We start from the raw sequence: 18,952 nt of genomic DNA on the forward strand, positions 1-18,952 counted from the left end.
ATAACTGTATTATTAATTAATTTATGATTACACGTTAATATTTTACAAAACGTTATAAATGAATATATTATTATAAAACTTATAAAGATGAGTTTATATATTTAAGTAAAGCAATCTTAATATCGCCTTATAAATCAAGAAAGTGAATTAATTATTAAATATTTTAAAAAAAATTTTTTTAATCTACTTAAACTCATTTAATCAATATTAAAACAAAACGGAATATTTCTTAATATATTAAATAAATAGTCTATTACATATGCTCTGTATGTCTGCAAATACTAAAGATGCAAGGGTTCTTTATTACAACGAATTATAAAGGGTAGATAGATTAAGTTAATCGGAGTCCTTTGATCAATCGACTGGCTATTTATACCTTACTCGTCACGTTTACCCCTATAATACAAAACAAGATATCGTAAATCATTGATCTTCTACGAACTAATATATACGGACATACTGAAATTCCTCGATTTTCTAAAAGATTGGCAAATTCTTTATATTCTATATCTATCATTATTATTCCTTTTTCTCATCTTTTACTTTCCTTAACAATTATTTCTCTTAATGTTTTAAAAACGTGTATGGAAGTAACATGTGTGAAAATAATGGAAAAAGTACACGGTATAAGGATGACTTTTGCGTTGTACATTAAATAGAACAAGCGTTGCATTTTTATTAAAAACTGTATATTGCAGTTCTCTACGTCCACTACTATAATATATAGTAAGTCTTGACTAGATGTACAATTATTTATATACTGTAATAAACTTTAAAAAGTTTGAAGCAAAGGTCAGTTTTATTTCAGATTTTCAATCAAAGTCAAATCTAGAAGTATATATCCTTAACGGATCTAATACTAATTCTGAATTTGGAAATAACATAAATAACATAAAACTAAATAACATAATACTTTCTAACATAGATTTTATGTTCTACGATATTACTAATTTTATATAATACATAACATTAATAAACATTCAATTTTACTTAGTATAATAAGGTATTTCAATAATATAATTAAGAATAAATCAAAATAAAATACAAATAAATATGTATAAAATTATTCAGTGCAGTTATATTAAAGTAATTATTTACCTTACCTATGCTTTTCTTACTTAAATAAAATATTTTTATTTTTATGAATTAAGTAGATAGACCAAAACTTCAGTATTTGTATTTTATGTAATGAATTAAATAATAGTCGTAAATCTTAATAACTCTCTGTTAAGTAAACTGAAACGATAACGAACCAAAGAATTATTTATAAATATAATAAATAAACGTACGTGAACGACAAATCTATACTACTAAATTGAAATTTTAAGTTTGGTATTGTCTATAGACAAAAAATTCGATGCAAATTTTAATCGTTTAACTTTTTGGTATTCGTTAAAAAATATTGTCAGAGTTACAATTATTTAAATATATTTTTACTTATATTTTATAATATATCTATAACCTTTTAATAGTAAATAATTTTGCTCTTATTTCTTCCTAATATATATATATATATATATATATATATTACTTTAATATATTTACCTTCAATTTGTTAATATTTTTTGTATTTATTATATTATTAATAAAATCGGTTTTAAAAGCAATTAGAGAATTTCTATCAGAGAAAAGTTACATGCCATGGATTGAAAGAGCACTTACCAATCTAATCGATCTAGTATCATATTGTTGCATGAATAATTCGAAATACTTGATAAAGAGAACAAAATGTATATTATCTTCTTGATTTAGAGAAGAACTTTTTAAATAATCCTATTATGAACTGGTCAATGATGAATATAAGTATAGTAGGTATCTTCGTGTACTTTTTTTTGTTATTTTCGGGTACAATAAATACCATACTAAAACTTCTAGTTTAAGAATTCTAAACTAATCTTTAATATTGTCCTGCCGAATTTTCGTTTCATAATTTTAGAAATGATTTCGATTAGAATAGATTTCTAAAATACAAAAAGTTCACAATCTCTCAATTTTTTCCCCAGACAGTCTTTCGCATTCTAGTCAATGCATAATGCCAATATTAAACTGGGTGGAAAAGATTCCATATTGAATAGCATTTGGCTCTTAAATACTTACCACTAATAACTCGTGGTTAGCGTATCCACCATCTCAATACCATAAATTTGCCTCTAAATGAGTTTCCGTAGTAAATTATTTACTTTCTGACCGATAATTTTTTCTGAATTAATCGTTATTTTATTACTTTTTTTAGAGCAAGAATACGCTACATCCTTATGGAAAATTAAATATAGATTTTCGTATTAAAGTTTAATCAATAATTGTTATAAATAAGTCTATAATTTATTGCAAAATTTTATTAAGAAAAGAAAGTTATTTATATTTATACAAATTTAAATTTTAACAATCAATTAAATTTTATCGTATAATATTGCTATAAAAAAAAGTAATTAAAATATTTTAGATTTGAGCTTATCTAGATGTGAACTACTGACGAGTGAATATTATTTTATAAGTTCAAAATTTCATTTGACATTTAGAAGTTGGTGATTATTATTCAAATGACTAAGACATAAATAAAAAAATTATGAAAGATAAAACGAATCAAACTAGGTAAGTGCACTATGATTAAATAAAAAGGTAAGTTACTTTTAACTTCATTCATAATAAATTTCACTTAGAAAATGAAAGGTCTATATTTCTCAAATAGAGAATGCTGTGAAAATTAGGGAGTCACTAAAAATTGAAAACCGATGAAAGATAGAGTAGACTACGGTATTTTTAAGTTAGAAAAGCCAATGTACGTAGATCATATTTTTCATATTTTTCTAAAAAATCATTTTTCATGTCAAGACAGTAAATTTTTCAAGTATACACTTCGCATAAACACTTATTATTGGGTAAAAATAGATATGCAATTAGTTTTCTATGTTTAAATTTCAATTTATAAATATATGGAGATGCAAATGGATAATATAAATAACCATGTTCATTATATGTTTTATAAAATTTTATTTTATCAGAGAGCAGAGCTTTCATACATAATTTACTTATTAAAGTACGCCCGAATCACAAAATAAAGTATGACATATCAAAAGAGACTATTGTTCTATGCGTTGAATTATTCCCGGTTCTAATTTAATTAATCCATAACAATCGATAATGATGAAACATAATCACATAGTCAAAACGAATTATACAGAAAAATTTGTATGATACTTTCAATTTTTTACTTAGTAAACTTTTAGAGTCGTGATAATTTAACAGCATTGCTATATAAACTTTAATGGTAACTTTTTTGAAACATAATTAGTTCATATTTATATATGTTCGAACTTTTCTAAAAGAAATATGATACAAAAACATTTATAAATGTGCAAGTGATACTTCATAATTTTACTTATGCCAGGAATGTATGCACATTTTATATTAATATGCACGTAGTTAATTTTCATACCTAATAATTTCAAATATATATATATATATATATATATATATATATATACTAATATTTTTGTGATATTCGGCTTTAATAATACATCGAATAGATTTATTGATTGTTTCATTTTCATATGGAATATAGACTTTAACCTCTTTAATATATTATTTTGCTTTTACATAACAGCATTCCAAGAAATATATTAATGTATGATACGTTATAGGAAAATATAAAATTAAATGATTAATGTGTATTGTATGAAACTGGAAATTTTGATAACGATCTTAAAATAATTGGTTAAAAATTAAAAGGTATCCTACTGCATTAATAAAAGCATTAATAAATAATCTTATCGTAAAAGTATTTTTATTAAGTTCAAATTTATAGAAAGTATCAATTATATATAAATTTTAATTGTGAATTTATTTAAAATTTTGAAATTATAAATTTTATTAGTCATTTTCTATATTCATTAATTATTTTATTTATATACTTGTTTATTGGGTTATGTTAAATATAGTTCTAATTTATTTGATAATTTAAAAATTTTTTTTCTTCGCAATATTTAAGAAAAAAAAAAATTTAATATTATTATACTTACTAAAAATATCTTGTTCAATTAAAAGTTACACGATATCTGTTAAAATCATTAGCTAAATGAAATTAGAATTTTGGTCTGAATTAAAATATTATTAACTTCAAAATTTTATAATACATGTATAATATATGGGAAATATACATTATTTTATTTATACAATAATTGACTGTAAACAAACTTTACTTTTTACATTATATTGAAATCAAATGTTATAATTTCATACTTTTATTGTTTTACTGAAAAATATTATTACAAAAATCAAAACCATTTAAACTTAATGATATAACTGTAACGCCGCAATAATCATATTTACAAATAAAACACTTGATAAAAGCAACAATGCGTATCTGAACAAACAATGTAGAAAATGAGTTCTAAGTAGTTTTGGGATAAAAATACTTTTTAATTTGCTGTCGTAAATGAGCTTCTATGCTTTTACATATAGAAAGTCTCCAATATAATCATTAAAAGGATGTTTCATATAAATATATTTAATTCTCTAAATATATGCTCATTATTGATGCAGAATTATTTTTAATATTATACAAACACTATTTAGTATTCGACAGGAAGCGGAAAAATAAGTTTTAACATTATTATACAATAAACGCTTAAAAGTTATTTAAAGAACTTCTTAGTTGTATAAATTATTGTTTATGTTATATTGATTGAGAGAGATGTATCACTTAGTAGATAATACTAGTCAAACCAATATCTATACTATAAACATAGATATTTTTCGTTTGTTAAATGAACATTAATAATTTAATTGTTATAAATATATATGACAATGTTAAAATCAATATCAAATTTAATATTACGCTTAGAAGTACGTTTTATTAATTAATAAAAGTATTTATTACGTATTATTATATTTGTAAATAACCTATTCAACTAAGAAATTCTGATTTTGTGAGAATCCGCTAATATTTAAAATTTGATGACTTTCTCACTTAGTGTCTATATTTAAATATTTAAATTAGTTGACTATGGTCATGTGCTCAATTATAAACATATCAATGACTATAAGTTTCCTTCAAGTGGTGATAAATAGTCTTATACACGGGGATCTTAATCGGATAGGGTTTGTAAACAGGTACTGGGATATGCTTCTCAATCTTGATGGGTACCAACTTTTCCACTGGTATGGGAATATGTTTTTCCACTGCATAAGGTACCTTTTTCTCGACTGGCACAGCAATTGTTTTTGTGATTTGAACTGGCAATGGTTGGGATACTGGAACTGCAACTGGATATGGTTGAGGTATACCTATCGTTATGGGATGTGGTATATTGATCTTTACTGGATGTAGTACTGGAACACCTGAAACGTAAACATTGAATGTTAGATTTTAATTGGTCACAAATAGACAAATGAAACATTCTATAAACAAAGTAATACATTTATTATTTTTATTATTGTTATTGTTATTATTACTTTTTATAGTAATTTTTATTAAGAAATTTTATTCCTGAGGTGATACGACAACAAAATTATTCATTATATATACATGAGCAAGTGGTTAAAAAAATATCAATTAGAAATAAACTACATGTTAAAAAAAAACTAAAAATTATTATAAAATTTAAAAGATTAATAAGTATTTTTTAAATAAAGCCAAATGTATATTACACGCATTGTTAAAATCATTTAATTTTAATTATAAGTTATGTATAATAAATAATAAACATATTCACAGCTAATACTTAATAATCGTACATGAATTATCATTTATTTATTTATTTATTTTTTTTTTTTTTTTTTTTTTTTTTTTTTTTTTTTTAATTAAATTAATATTATTTCCAATTGAAAAAGTCAATGAATTTAGGATTATATATGAATGATATAAGAATTACCGATTTCTTTGTAAACTGGAATAGCAACGGGTTTCGTGACCTCGACATGTTCTGAGACTGGTATGCTTTGTACATATTGATGTTCACCAACATGTTGTTGTTCAAGACTCTTGTCATATTCACTCTCAGCTTCATCGCCATAATCATGCGAATCACTATTGAATTTAGTGTAAGCTGAATAATCATGTTGCTGTTGTTCAATAAAATCATGTTGATCCCGAGACTCATCTTTTTTAACTATTGCACTATTTTGCTGATTATGGGTACTGTAGTAGGAGTTATGTCCAGGATTAAAGCTTTGTTGATCATTTTCATTGTCGACTCGCTCTATTTCATGATCAAATTGATAAAATTTCCGTTCATATTCGGATCCATGTGTTATTGGTACTGAGATTTGTCGATGAAAGTGAGCTACAATAATTGGATTCGCCGATGCAAACATTAATAAAACCGACAGCAGAATCTAAAAATGTATTACGAAGGGAAAATTTAAAAATTTATATTAATTACATTTATGTTTATGGTACGGAGTCAGAATTATTTTAATGTATTTTTAATAATTTTAATACTCATGTTATATTACATATTATTATATTGACTGTACAGTGCTGAGCTGTTTAAAAAAAATTCTGATTCATTAAGAAGTAAATAAACAAACAAATAAATGTCTAATAAAATCAAAGGTATAAAAAATTGAGAAAGAGTTGTATATAATTTTTCAAAATATTGAACTCATTATATTATTACAAATATTAGTTACGCAATAATAGGTTATATACATATGTCTGAAGAATCATTTAATTCCTGTGAATAAACATTGATAACTAATGTTTAAAACAATTAATTTATTTATATAAGAATATTAACGAATACATTATAATTAAAAAAATTTTTTTTTATTAAACTCTATTTTATATTTTCGCAAATGACTATTGATTTATTAATATATCAAAACAATCATAATATATACTAAATTTTACTATCTAATTTAAATATTCATGATATCTTAATTAAGCATAATATTATTTAATGTAGTAACTAAGATGTAACTTTAATATATTTTTCATATTTAAATATAAAATTTAAATTAAATTTATATAATAAAGTCAATTGTATTTTAATATAGAAAATAAATTAATCTGTCCTTCTATATATCCGAATATCCATCCTTTCTAATAAAAAGTGATTTAGTTTCCAAAGTCCGGTTCAATACATATTATTTAACATGCGCACTCACAAACATTGCAATAGTTCTCAAGGCGCACGTAACTATTATACGATTATCCTTATGATAGTTTAGGCGTAGTCGTCGGACTGACACATCTTCGAACAGTCTACTTCTTAAATATACTTCCATGACGCCAACCGTCCCTTTCACTGTCAACGGCTACATGTTGCCCGTGAACCTTTCGCTGAGAATCTATACTAGTAGTGGCCAATTATTTGCCAACACAATCACTAGACAGTAAATTCTAGTCTATAAACGAGGAACTGATGAAGTAATGCGGAAAATATCGCTCCATTAATTATATTTGATGTACAGAAATAGATTAAGACATAAGGAAGTGCGAATTGAACAGTGAGCAAATTTTTGAATCATGATATGGAAAGTAATTGGAAATAACAATGCATCCTGTTACTTTCTCCTTAAATGGATTATGATTATAAATCAATATCTGACACAGTACACGAACTTTCGTACATCAGCTACATCAGCTCTCCTACAAGCTAATATTTCATTAAATTTCTATTCTAACAGAAAGATTTTGTTTTATGAAAAATATACTAAATGTTATTTATTTTTTTTGTTTTTTTTTGACAAGCTGTTTGAAATAACAGTCTGAAATATTACAAAAGAAATTTATTTATTTTGCTGAAGAAAGCTTATAATATACAATATAATTTCATTTTTCGTGATAATCGGATAGAAAAAGTCGAGGACACCAGTAAAAACTGAATTAATAATTGCGATCGTTTCATTACAGTATAAATTGATAAAGTAGTTTTTAATTAGTCAATATGATTTTCAAAATTATGTATAATTTTAGAAAACAGGAAGTACAATATTCAAATTAAATTATATTCGTGATTTAAAATATAAAAAAAAGCTTAATAATAATTTTATAAATGACATTTTATAACAAATTATTTATATCTATTACGTGAAATGAAATAAATATATTTAATTAAATATGTTAAATAAAATTAATTTATCTTAAGTGATAAATATATTGTTCTCTATGCGTATCTCATCGATTTACGTAAGATATTTATAACATTTTCTTTACGAAAGAATAATTTATTAAATAATATCAACAAAATTTATTAAAATTCATTCTCACAATCGATATGCTAACAAGTTACTTGACAACATTTTGCCCGTTTACACTACCTAATTTTCTCGATAATAAACTTTCCACATAATAAAATGATTTTTCATGCCAAAGCACTTAGTCCCAATTGATGACTATATAATATTTTATCATCAAAAATAATCTTTCCATGGTACGAATTACAAACAAAAAAAAAAAAAAATACACTTTCGATTAGTAAGCGGTTATAGTAAAGGTAAGTTCAATTAATATTTAAAATATAATTAATCTTTCAAAGTTTATTTAATTAAACTTAAAATCTCAATAACTCTTACTGACTTTGTTAAAGCCTATATAAACTTATAGTGAAATAATAGATTTCTAATTATATCATAAAGGCTATTAAAAGGAAAAAAATCTTTATTTATTTTTAACTTATGTGCAATTAAATAATACAACATGAAATTTTTAGAATGACTACATACTTTAATTTAAAATGCATTCGAACGAAGGATTAATAACATTTTTTTTATTATATTATACTATAAATATGAAAATAAATAAGGTTTTGATTTATTCTTACTGCATTTATTTTCGAAAATAGTAATATAGTTAAATATTTGTGCTACTTTCAAAACCAATACATTTGTAACTTTATGAAGATTACTAATTTCAAATTTACCCGTGGAAATCCGTTAATCTTAAGAATTTTAAAAATATTTATTTATTGTATTTCTGGATAAAATGTTATGATAATAAAATGTAATGTAATACATAATGTATAATTGATTTAACTAAAAAGATTAAGATAATTATACAAATTTACACCGACAACTTTATATAATGATAAAATTTTAATAATACTGTGGTAGTTTTTAACTAGTAAACATAACTAAAATAAATGACTATATTATTTAAAATATATAAGTAATTTATATAAATAAAAATTTCAAAAACTATAAAATATTACATAAGGAGATAGGCATTTAGTAGAAATCATTCGTCCTCATCTTAAAGTGGCCAATAAATCTTTAACTTTACTTAAAAAAAAAATTAAAATACATAAAATTTAAACTTACACACATATTTTTACAAGTTTGGAGTATGGATACGCAAAATATTTGCATTAATTTATTAATCTAATGACTAAATACTCAAGCGTATGAAAATTCTATTTAAAATTAACTATCTAAATTTAAATATTAAAATCTTCAATATTTGTTCGAAAACTTACATTATGCATTTAATATACACTTGTTTTCATCTATATATATATATACATATATTTTATAATAATTTTATTTAATAATGAAATGTTAAAATTATAAAAACAATTTTTATGCATTTGCAAACGTTATTTGTGAATAATAATACAATAAAATAATAAAATTTTAATTAATAATTATTTTCATTTGAAGTTGCACTTATAAATAATAATGAACATTATAAAAATATTGATAAAATTGCAACAGTAAATAAATAAAATTTATACATTTATTATAATTATTAAATGATTACAAAATAATTTGTTAATATAAACTATATGAAATACTCGAATGTATTTATACGTCTATTCCTAATTGGACAAGAGATCCCAAATGAATTAATATATTTTTCATATAACTTATAATTAAGTCCATACGATGAACAAACATGTTTCTGTTATAAAATTAGGTAACATATATAAAACCTAAATTTAAGTTTAAACTCATTATGAAAGTATACTAAATATCATTGTAGTCATAGAAATTAGAATTAGTAATTAGCAATTGAAATAAATGAAAAGACAGAAGAAATTCAGCATACTTTCTAAGTATTTATTATTTCTTTAAAACGTTCTTACAAATTAATATTTAATTATCAATAGTTGTATATAGTTATGAAAAAATCATTGGTTTACACATGTAATTCCAGTAATTACATTTATTTTGCGAATATATCAAATGAGTGAAATCAGCGATAAAATCATAATTTTGTAAAAATTAATAACTAAGAATTGAATTACATATATTCAAATTAATGGTAAAATATTTGTTTTTAAAATATTATCTCTTGAATTTTACATGGACTGATTATATAGAGTAAATATAATTAATCAAATGTGTATAATAATTTATACGTATAACGAATAAAATTACTGTGAATTCATTTAAATTAATTTGACTTAAATTGAACATCAAATACTTTTTAGATAATGGAAAGATTTATTATGCCAATTTACGTGTATACAATTTAGGATGAATTTGTAAATAATTAACTGTATTATTTAAACATAAAAGATTATTAGGCGAGAAATTAAAAAATAATAATTATATTGGAAAAAATCAGGTTATTCAAATTATTATAATACACTGTGATTTTACGAGCTATAAAATTCTCCTATTTCGTAGCTACTCAACATTTATAAAAAACCAATACAAAAATAAAAGTTTTCATATACGCTGCTATATATATCCATCGTTAAAAAATCAGGAAATTAAATAATAAACATGAATATCTATTTATTTTTTATAGTAAATTATAAAATTAACAGGTCATTATTCCTTATTTATATCTTAAAGAACAGCGTTAGTTAAACTTTTTATCTCTACCACTATTAATCTTCCGTTATTACCAACATTGAAATTATAATAATTTAAGCTATATACAAAATGTTTCAAATTGGTAATTGATACAATACAACAAGATTATTATATCTTTCTATGAAATACCAAACAGTTTTGTTATCTGACTTTACCGGGAACATCAATAATTAAATTGCATCAAGATTACTTAAGATAAAAAAAATTAGGCAATCGCTTTAAATATAGTTTTAAAATATTCTCGATGTAAATCAAGAAATATTAAATGTAATAATTTTTTATTTATTTTTTCAATAAATATATATAAATATATTATTTGTGTAATGTAAGAATTGTAATTCCGCAAAATATTAAAAATTGATGATTAATGAATCAATTTAGCGATGCCTCGATCTAGATCCTAATCTAGATGACAATCTAAATAAATATAATTAGGCCTAATAAACACGTTTAAGCAAAATCAATTTATACGACTATTTTTTGTATTGTTTGGCGTACAGTACTGATTAAAAACATGAATTAAACAAAAAGGACCTTAACAAATTTCCAAATACCGTGCTTCACTCGCTCGGATTTCACAAAACAAATGAACAATTCTCTGTTGTAATATATGTATTCGGAACGATCGATAAATTCAAGTCAAATATATCATAATTCATTCTTGTATTATATTCAAAAAAAAAAGTGGGATTATAAATCTTAGGCAAAGCTAACGGAGTATAGAGCCTCTATAATTGTATGTATGTGTTAAGCTGGCGAATGTACTATGATGATAGTATGTATATGTATGATAGTAAGCTATGATGTAGTATTGATATTTAAGTGATAAAAAATTAGTTAATAAAATATATGCGTATGTCAAGGATAAACGAAAATATACCTTACGTACCTCAGCATCCCTTAATATTGTACTTTTTTACATTATTGATTTTCTGTTCCCAGTCTACTTCCTCTACGTGCGCTTTTACTTTCTTTCTTTATAATGAATTAAGTTACCAACTATTCATAGTCTACCATTATTATTCTAAAATTAATTGAAATTTTCTGGGTTACTTTGAAATTTAGTAAATATGGATTTAAATTAATATATTATGTTCCAATATTTTTAAGGCACTAACATAGAAATATTTTTTTAGTTCTTAAATATATATTAAAGGCGTGTGAAAATATAAAAGTACTTTATAATATAAAAGCATTTATTCTTTTGTTTGCATATGTATCAAAGAATAAATTAGGAATAATTTTCTACATATCTTTTTAATATATTCATTCATTTTAAAACGTAATTATTCTTTCTTCAAAATAAACTTTGAATTATAAACGATTATTTTTTTTAACAATATACATTGAAAAATCAAATCTTTAAGTATATATGAAATTAATAGGTAAGAAAAGTATGTAAATAAACAAATTTTGTTTGAAGCTGCTTAATCAAAAGGAAAAATATATCAATAATTTTTTTTTAATTTAAATAACTATTCTAAAGAAAAATTATCACTTGTATTAAATAATAAAGTTTAAAAAACAAATCTATTTAATGTGTACTTCTATGTAAAGTTTCACGAGTAAAATTTTCTTTTTTTTTACTGTTGAGTAAACGTAGTAATTCGTTGTTGAAAAATTATCTACATGATATTTATCTTGTCTATGTTAGAAAAAACTTTAATTTCATTTACATTATAGTAGCTGTCGCACCACTAATAAAAAAAATTATTTAGTAAATTAATAATTTCATTTATTAAATTATTAATTAATTCTTACAATTAGTTGATTTGTACAACTTGGAATATAAAATTTCATCGTGTATTTTTGACATATTTTGTTTTTATTGTAATGGAATTATAATGTAAAAGAAATAAATATACTGGAAAAAAAAATATTAACAAACATATTACATGAATTGTATATAAAATATTAACAACATATTTACACTTTTATATAAAATGTATTATTATTCAGTGATAGAATTATTGTTTAATCCATAATTCCATCGCACGTTACATTATTATTGTTTTAACTTCTTGGCTTACGAGTCAGTTCATTATCCAAAATCTCGTTAATCATTCTGATAGACTTCCCGATGATTAAATATTAATTGTCAATGTCTCTAGCGATCCCAACCATGGCTTCTATGTCGATGTAAAATGGGCTTATAGATCGGTACGTGAACCGGGTACGGCTTTTCCACAGGAACAGGAATATGTTTTTCTATGTGAATGGGTACCGGTTTCTCAATGGGTACCGGTATGATTTTTTCAACGGGATACGGTACCTTTTTTTCCACTATCGTAGCTATAGTTTTTATCACAGGTATGGGTACTGGGTGAGCTACAGGTATATGTACTGGGTAAGGTTGTGGTACCCCAATAGCTTTAACGTGTGTTACTGGAATACCAACGGGTTGGGCTAATGGGATACCTAAAAAATACATTATTATCATAATGCGTCTAATAAAATTTTCTTTTGTATGAAAGGGAAATATTACAACTATTATGTATTAATAATATCATTACGATACTACTATTAAATAAAAATTTCTTGTATGTATAAAAACTACCTTAAATTAATCTTGTGCTACTTATATACGATTAGACTGTGTGTATCCGCGCGTGTGAATGAGTGAGCGCACGTGTCTTTTTTTATTTGTTTTTCTATGCTCTTGTGTGTATATTTATTAATGCGGATTAAGCTAATGGGATATTATTATTTTTATAATTTAATTTTAATTTTAAATCTTATCGATAAATAACTTTTATAATGACTTTCTGAAATTCATAATAAAATGTATATATATGTCAGTTATCAAATGATAAATTTTTTTATTATTTTTTATTATTATTATATCATAATCTACTAAATACTACTAAATCGATCACACAATGTATATAGATGCACTTTTCTTTTATATTTTAAATTCTTAACTGTTTATAACTGTCTTATGAAAATTTACGTAGTCGTTGAATATTTAAAGCTATTTTGTAACTGTTAAAAACATGTGTAAAATATGCAATGTTTAAATATTCCCTTTGTCACAGTATATATAACCATGTAAAAATATAGTTTAAGTAGGTAGTATAGAGGGAATATAATAATATGTTTCGATCTATACACTACATAATAATATTTTTTTAAATATCTTAGAAATAATTTCATGTAAATTTATAAATCATATATTATACCAATATGTTTGTAAACTGGTACAGCAATCGGTTTTAAAACTTCTATGTGGTGACCAATTGGTATAGTATGAGTGTGATGAATCTGCTCTTGAGGTATATTCCACCCTCTACCTTCTGAACTAATGTGACCATTCCATCCTCCACCACTAAGTGATGCCCACGAGCTAAGATCCTGCTTTTGACCTCCATAAGTTAAATGATTACTATCTAAGTTGCCATTTGACGAATACTGCCTATGAAAAATGTAGGAATCTGAATATAATTATTTTAAATCTCAATTATTATTTACATGATACTAATATATTGATATTGTTTTAAGCCAATATTGTAATTTACTTATTCAATGAATTGTTTTTTTTTTTGTTTTTGTTTTTTTGCTATTATTAAACCTATTATATAAATATAACTTTTTATACAAACTTTCTAAGAAAGTTTCAATAATGTATAATCTTTTAGACAATTTAAGATAGATCTATTTAATCGTTATTTTAATGTTAATATGCATTTGTAAAGAAGTAAACAATTATTACTTTAATTTAACGTAACTTTAACAAATATTTTGTTTAAAGTATTTAGATTAAAAGAGACATGTATCTATTATACAATTTGGAATTTTAAAATTTTATTATGACTTGTTCCAAATAAATAAAATACTTGGAAATATTATATTTTTACATCATAGATAAGAAAAAATGAAAATACGAAGAAGAAAAAGATTGAAGAAAAATTTGTATATATATATATATATATATATATATATATATATATATATATATATATATTTTTTTTCTCTCTTTTTCTTCTTTGTATTTTTTTTTTTTATATACAATAATATTTTGAATTATTATTGTTATATACTAAATGAATATTTAAATTATGTTTATATTAATTATTAAATTAGGTTACTTACTGCCACTCGGCCGAATTCAAACCACTCGCATAATTGATTGATATACATTTTAAAAGTATAAGTGTGGTCCAAATCTAAAATATTTAATTTTAAACATTAATTATTTTATTTAATCCAAATTCTATTATTTATAAAAGCTTATTATATAAATTGATAACAAAATGTTTAATTGGATCATTTAGTAAATTGATTACTCAACGTTTATTATATTTTGGAATTTATTAGGAATTGCGAATTATATTAATTACTTCATTTATAATTAATAAATCGATATAAAGCATTCTTGGCAATATTTTTAAATAATAAAGATCATTCGCATTATTTTCATTACAAATTATTGTAAATTTATTGATAAATTTTCTAAGTGAACGTAATTATTTTCTATTTTTAAATTACTGTATTATAATTATCTTATTGTTTTAATATAAACAAATTTTTTTTTTAAACGATTTCGACAATTTCATGTTAGTAAACATAGTATAATATTCATTTGGAAATATTTTTTCTATGACTTTAACTTACATTTAATAGCATTTTAAAACTCTTGCTAGATAATAACCGATCGAATCGCCTAACGATTGATCGGAAACTACGCGTCGCAGGACGTAAGCTCACATTTTTATAGAATCACGAAGAACTAGTAGTAAAGCATTTATACATAATTGTCAAACTAGTTACATTCGTTGAAATAATTTTATGTTTGATCAGTAGCCGTAGACTTGAAACTAGAAGACGGAAATTGCAAGACGAGTTATGCGTCTGGTCATACAAGATCAGGGATGTTACATATACTTAGATCCCGTAAATATTTGCCAATTCATCAGATGCCTATTCAATAATATTATCGTTTAAGCTTTGCTTGAAATAGAAAGATAGAATAGGAGATACAGGTAACTTACTAAGTACAAGGATAAGCCGTAAAAGTGAATTTATCGTTTCTTCACCGCAGCAAGTGAAACTGATTCTTGAGTTTAATCGACCAGTTCCGCATCCATGCTAGTTGCTAACTTTGCAGTTCCTCATTCCATCAAACTTCATTCATGTTTATTTATGCATAATAGTTAATAGTATCAATTTCAATATAATTTCATAACATGTAATTGAATGATATAGCTTTTTATCTAATTTGTGAAAAATTTGACTTTGGAAAATTGCCAGATAAATATAAATAAAAAACAAATATTTTTGCGGTTCTAATATTGTAAAATTTGTATTATTTAAAATTTGTAATTGATTTCCATTATTGTATCTGTATAATATAAGATTTTTCATTGTAGATAAGTAAACAACTAATAGATATTTGATAATTTAATTATATTCTATTTTCTACGATACATTAAGTTTTCTAATAAAATTACATGTTTTATATATTCTTATATGAATTAGCTATTAAAATGAATAAAGACAATTATAATAAATAGTTGAATTTAATTATAAATTCGTTAGCAAAATTAATTTTACAATAATAACATTATTGTATTATTTTTCCATAATTTAATTAACATAATCATATTTTATATATGATTTATTGTTAATTATAAGAAATTTATATTAAAAATTTTATTAGAATAATTATAATTTATCTATTTTTTATATAATTTTATACTTTAAATCAACTCTTTCACGTATTTTAAGAACAAATTTCTGATAAAAGAGAAATTACGTTTTTTTGTCTTGATCAGACATGACCTGTGTGATCGATATGATCTATCAGGTAAAACAGTGAAAGGCTTAAATTATACTTACTAGAGAAAAAGTTTGATATGAAAATTTCTTTGTCCTCGTCCAGGAAAATAAAAAATAAATTAATAATTTATTATTATAATGCATTTAAAGAAAATAAATGTTTTATATCAATGTATATGAATATTTGAATTGCAGATAATCTTGGCGCATTTTCCTAAGATGACCGTAAATAAACATATTCTTTATTTATATAGTTTTAGCTAACTATTTATTTATCATTTAAATTAATTTTTTTATTCAATGGTCAAATCATATTTATCTTTCAAAAAAAAAAAAAAAAAAAAAAAAAAAAAACAATTTATCTATAAAATTTAAATAGGTCCTATCTTATAAAAATTCTAATTAACTGAATATTAAAACAAATATATTAATACTAGGAAACACTTTTCTATAAATTAAAATGAAACTATTGTTTCACGATTTTGTACACAAATTTTTTTATACTTGATTTTAATTATCAGTTACTGCTAACATAAGCTATTGCTATTTAAATTCCACTTAATTTATACATAATGAATTACTATTCATATGTGTTTATGGGGTCATAGTGGATTATTAGACTCTTAAATAATTGTCTTCATTATTCATAAAAATTAAAAAATTGTATTCAAGGTACTGAGTAACCGTTGAACACGGTTATTATATTTGTAAATCTAATACAAAATGCTTTATAAATGAGGAAGCTATTGTACTTCCATATAAATATTTTTTAGAAAAAAAAAGTTGGAAGAGAAATAGAATAGTTTTAGTTCGAAAAATTGAAGTATTATATAGTAAATAGGAAATCAAGTGAAAGGTTTCCGGCTGCTGTTCGTTCCACCCTTTCTTATATTATTTTCATTCTCAGACGTAACTGGACACTGACCTTACATATTTTTTACTTAAATTCCGAAAACATGAGATCGACACAATATTAAATACTTTCACTATTCTATTTCTTACAATAAAGGCATTATCATTTTATGTTTTTGTCTCAGACTTCCCTAAATTTATCATTTATTCTTATAAATAATAAATTTGGACGACTGAATAATTACTAGCATAAAATTATAATACGATACATTGTCGAGTTAATTAAATTTATGCCATTTATATTATTTAACATGTAGTCTAATTATTAATAATGAAAAAATAACATAAACGAATTTTAACATTAATTTTTAATGTTATTTTTTAATGAAATTTCATTCATCCACCTTTTTTGAATTTTCCTTATATTATATTCTTTAATATTATATTTAATTGAATAATTTATGTCATTTAGTATTATAGAAATTTATTGAAAAAAATTAAGTACAAATAAATTTCACGAAAACATATATAAGCTGTTTGCATGTCCTGAGATACCATGTTGATGTATCGTTGTGTGAATGTTTGAAAGGATTGAAATCAGATAAAATAAAAGTACTTGAAAAATATATATAGATTTTTCTTATTTTAGTTTCCAGTACTTATCCGTAGTGTATTATCAAAGAAATAATCCTGACTATAATTAATTCAAGTATTGTATTTTGTATATTTCGAAGTATTTATATTTCTTTACATGGGATATTTGTGAAACATTAAGAATAAATATTTGTAATTCATGAAAAAAGATTCTACAAATATTATTAAATATGCATGTACTTATTAATTCTATGTATATATTTATTTTTAAAAGGAAATTAAAAATTTAATAAAATCCTGAAAACTTATTATGTTTGTGATATTTTAAATGTTGTATTTATTTACAAGAACTATTAGCCTATTGAATTTGAAATCATGTAACAGTGCACAATATAGTGCAATGTTTCCTTAATCATATAGTCTATATTAAAGGACAATTTAAATCATTTAAACTGTCGTGCAAGATCATGAATTTCCACTGTACAAAAATTTAAAAACAAGCGGATTAGTGTCAGTGACAGTTATTTGTGTGGATCTTTGTCGATTATCATTTTTTTTTCTAAGATCACACAGTCCTGTGAGCGATCATCTACTTTCACCCTCGACTTTCATCATAAGTATGAAATGTAATGTGCATCCGCTTACTTTCCTCCTCTCTTATTCATAATACTCTATGGCTCTTTCTCTTTTCCTTCATCTGCATTTCCCTCGTTTCCTTATTAGTTCTTCGAATATAGGAGGTGGAAACGAAAATATAATGTTCTATTTTATTTAATTAGTATTCTAATTGATAAAGAAATTATTAAGTTATCATGTAGAATTTTTTAAATATATGGTAATAATAGCAACAATACAGTGACAACAACAACAACAACAAAAACAACAATAACAATAATGATAGTAAGAGTAATAATAATAATAATATAATTAGGTTTATTAAATATAGTTCAGTACTTTTTAAAGG

General features: G+C 23.0%; 2 protein-coding genes across 2 annotated transcripts; both read right to left on the minus strand.

Moving 5' to 3' along the window:
- Positions 1–4,980: 4,980 nt before the first annotated feature.
- Positions 4,981–7,176, minus strand: LOC105359618 (uncharacterized). Its single transcript, XM_011496247.1, has 3 exons — positions 7,111–7,176; positions 5,874–6,336; positions 4,981–5,340 (listed from the first exon to the last, which is right to left on the minus strand). The coding sequence occupies exons 1-3, from the start codon at positions 7,114–7,116 to the stop codon at positions 5,033–5,035; spliced, it is 777 nt and encodes a 258-aa protein (XP_011494549.1). The 5' UTR covers positions 7,117–7,176; the 3' UTR covers positions 4,981–5,032.
- Positions 7,177–12,874: 5,698 nt separating this feature from the next.
- Positions 12,875–15,390, minus strand: LOC105359959 (proline-rich protein 2-like). The gene is made up of 4 exons (XM_011496730.1): positions 15,379–15,390; positions 14,857–14,930; positions 13,947–14,179; positions 12,875–13,185 (listed from the first exon to the last, which is right to left on the minus strand). The coding sequence occupies exons 1-4, from the start codon at positions 15,388–15,390 to the stop codon at positions 12,875–12,877; spliced, it is 630 nt and encodes a 209-aa protein (XP_011495032.1).
- Positions 15,391–18,952: the final 3,562 nt, after the last annotated feature.

Source organism: Ceratosolen solmsi, unplaced genomic scaffold (assembly GCF_000503995.2).
Source record: "Ceratosolen solmsi marchali unplaced genomic scaffold, CerSol_1.0 scaffold29, whole genome shotgun sequence".
NCBI lineage: Eukaryota > Metazoa > Arthropoda > Insecta > Hymenoptera > Agaonidae > Ceratosolen > Ceratosolen solmsi.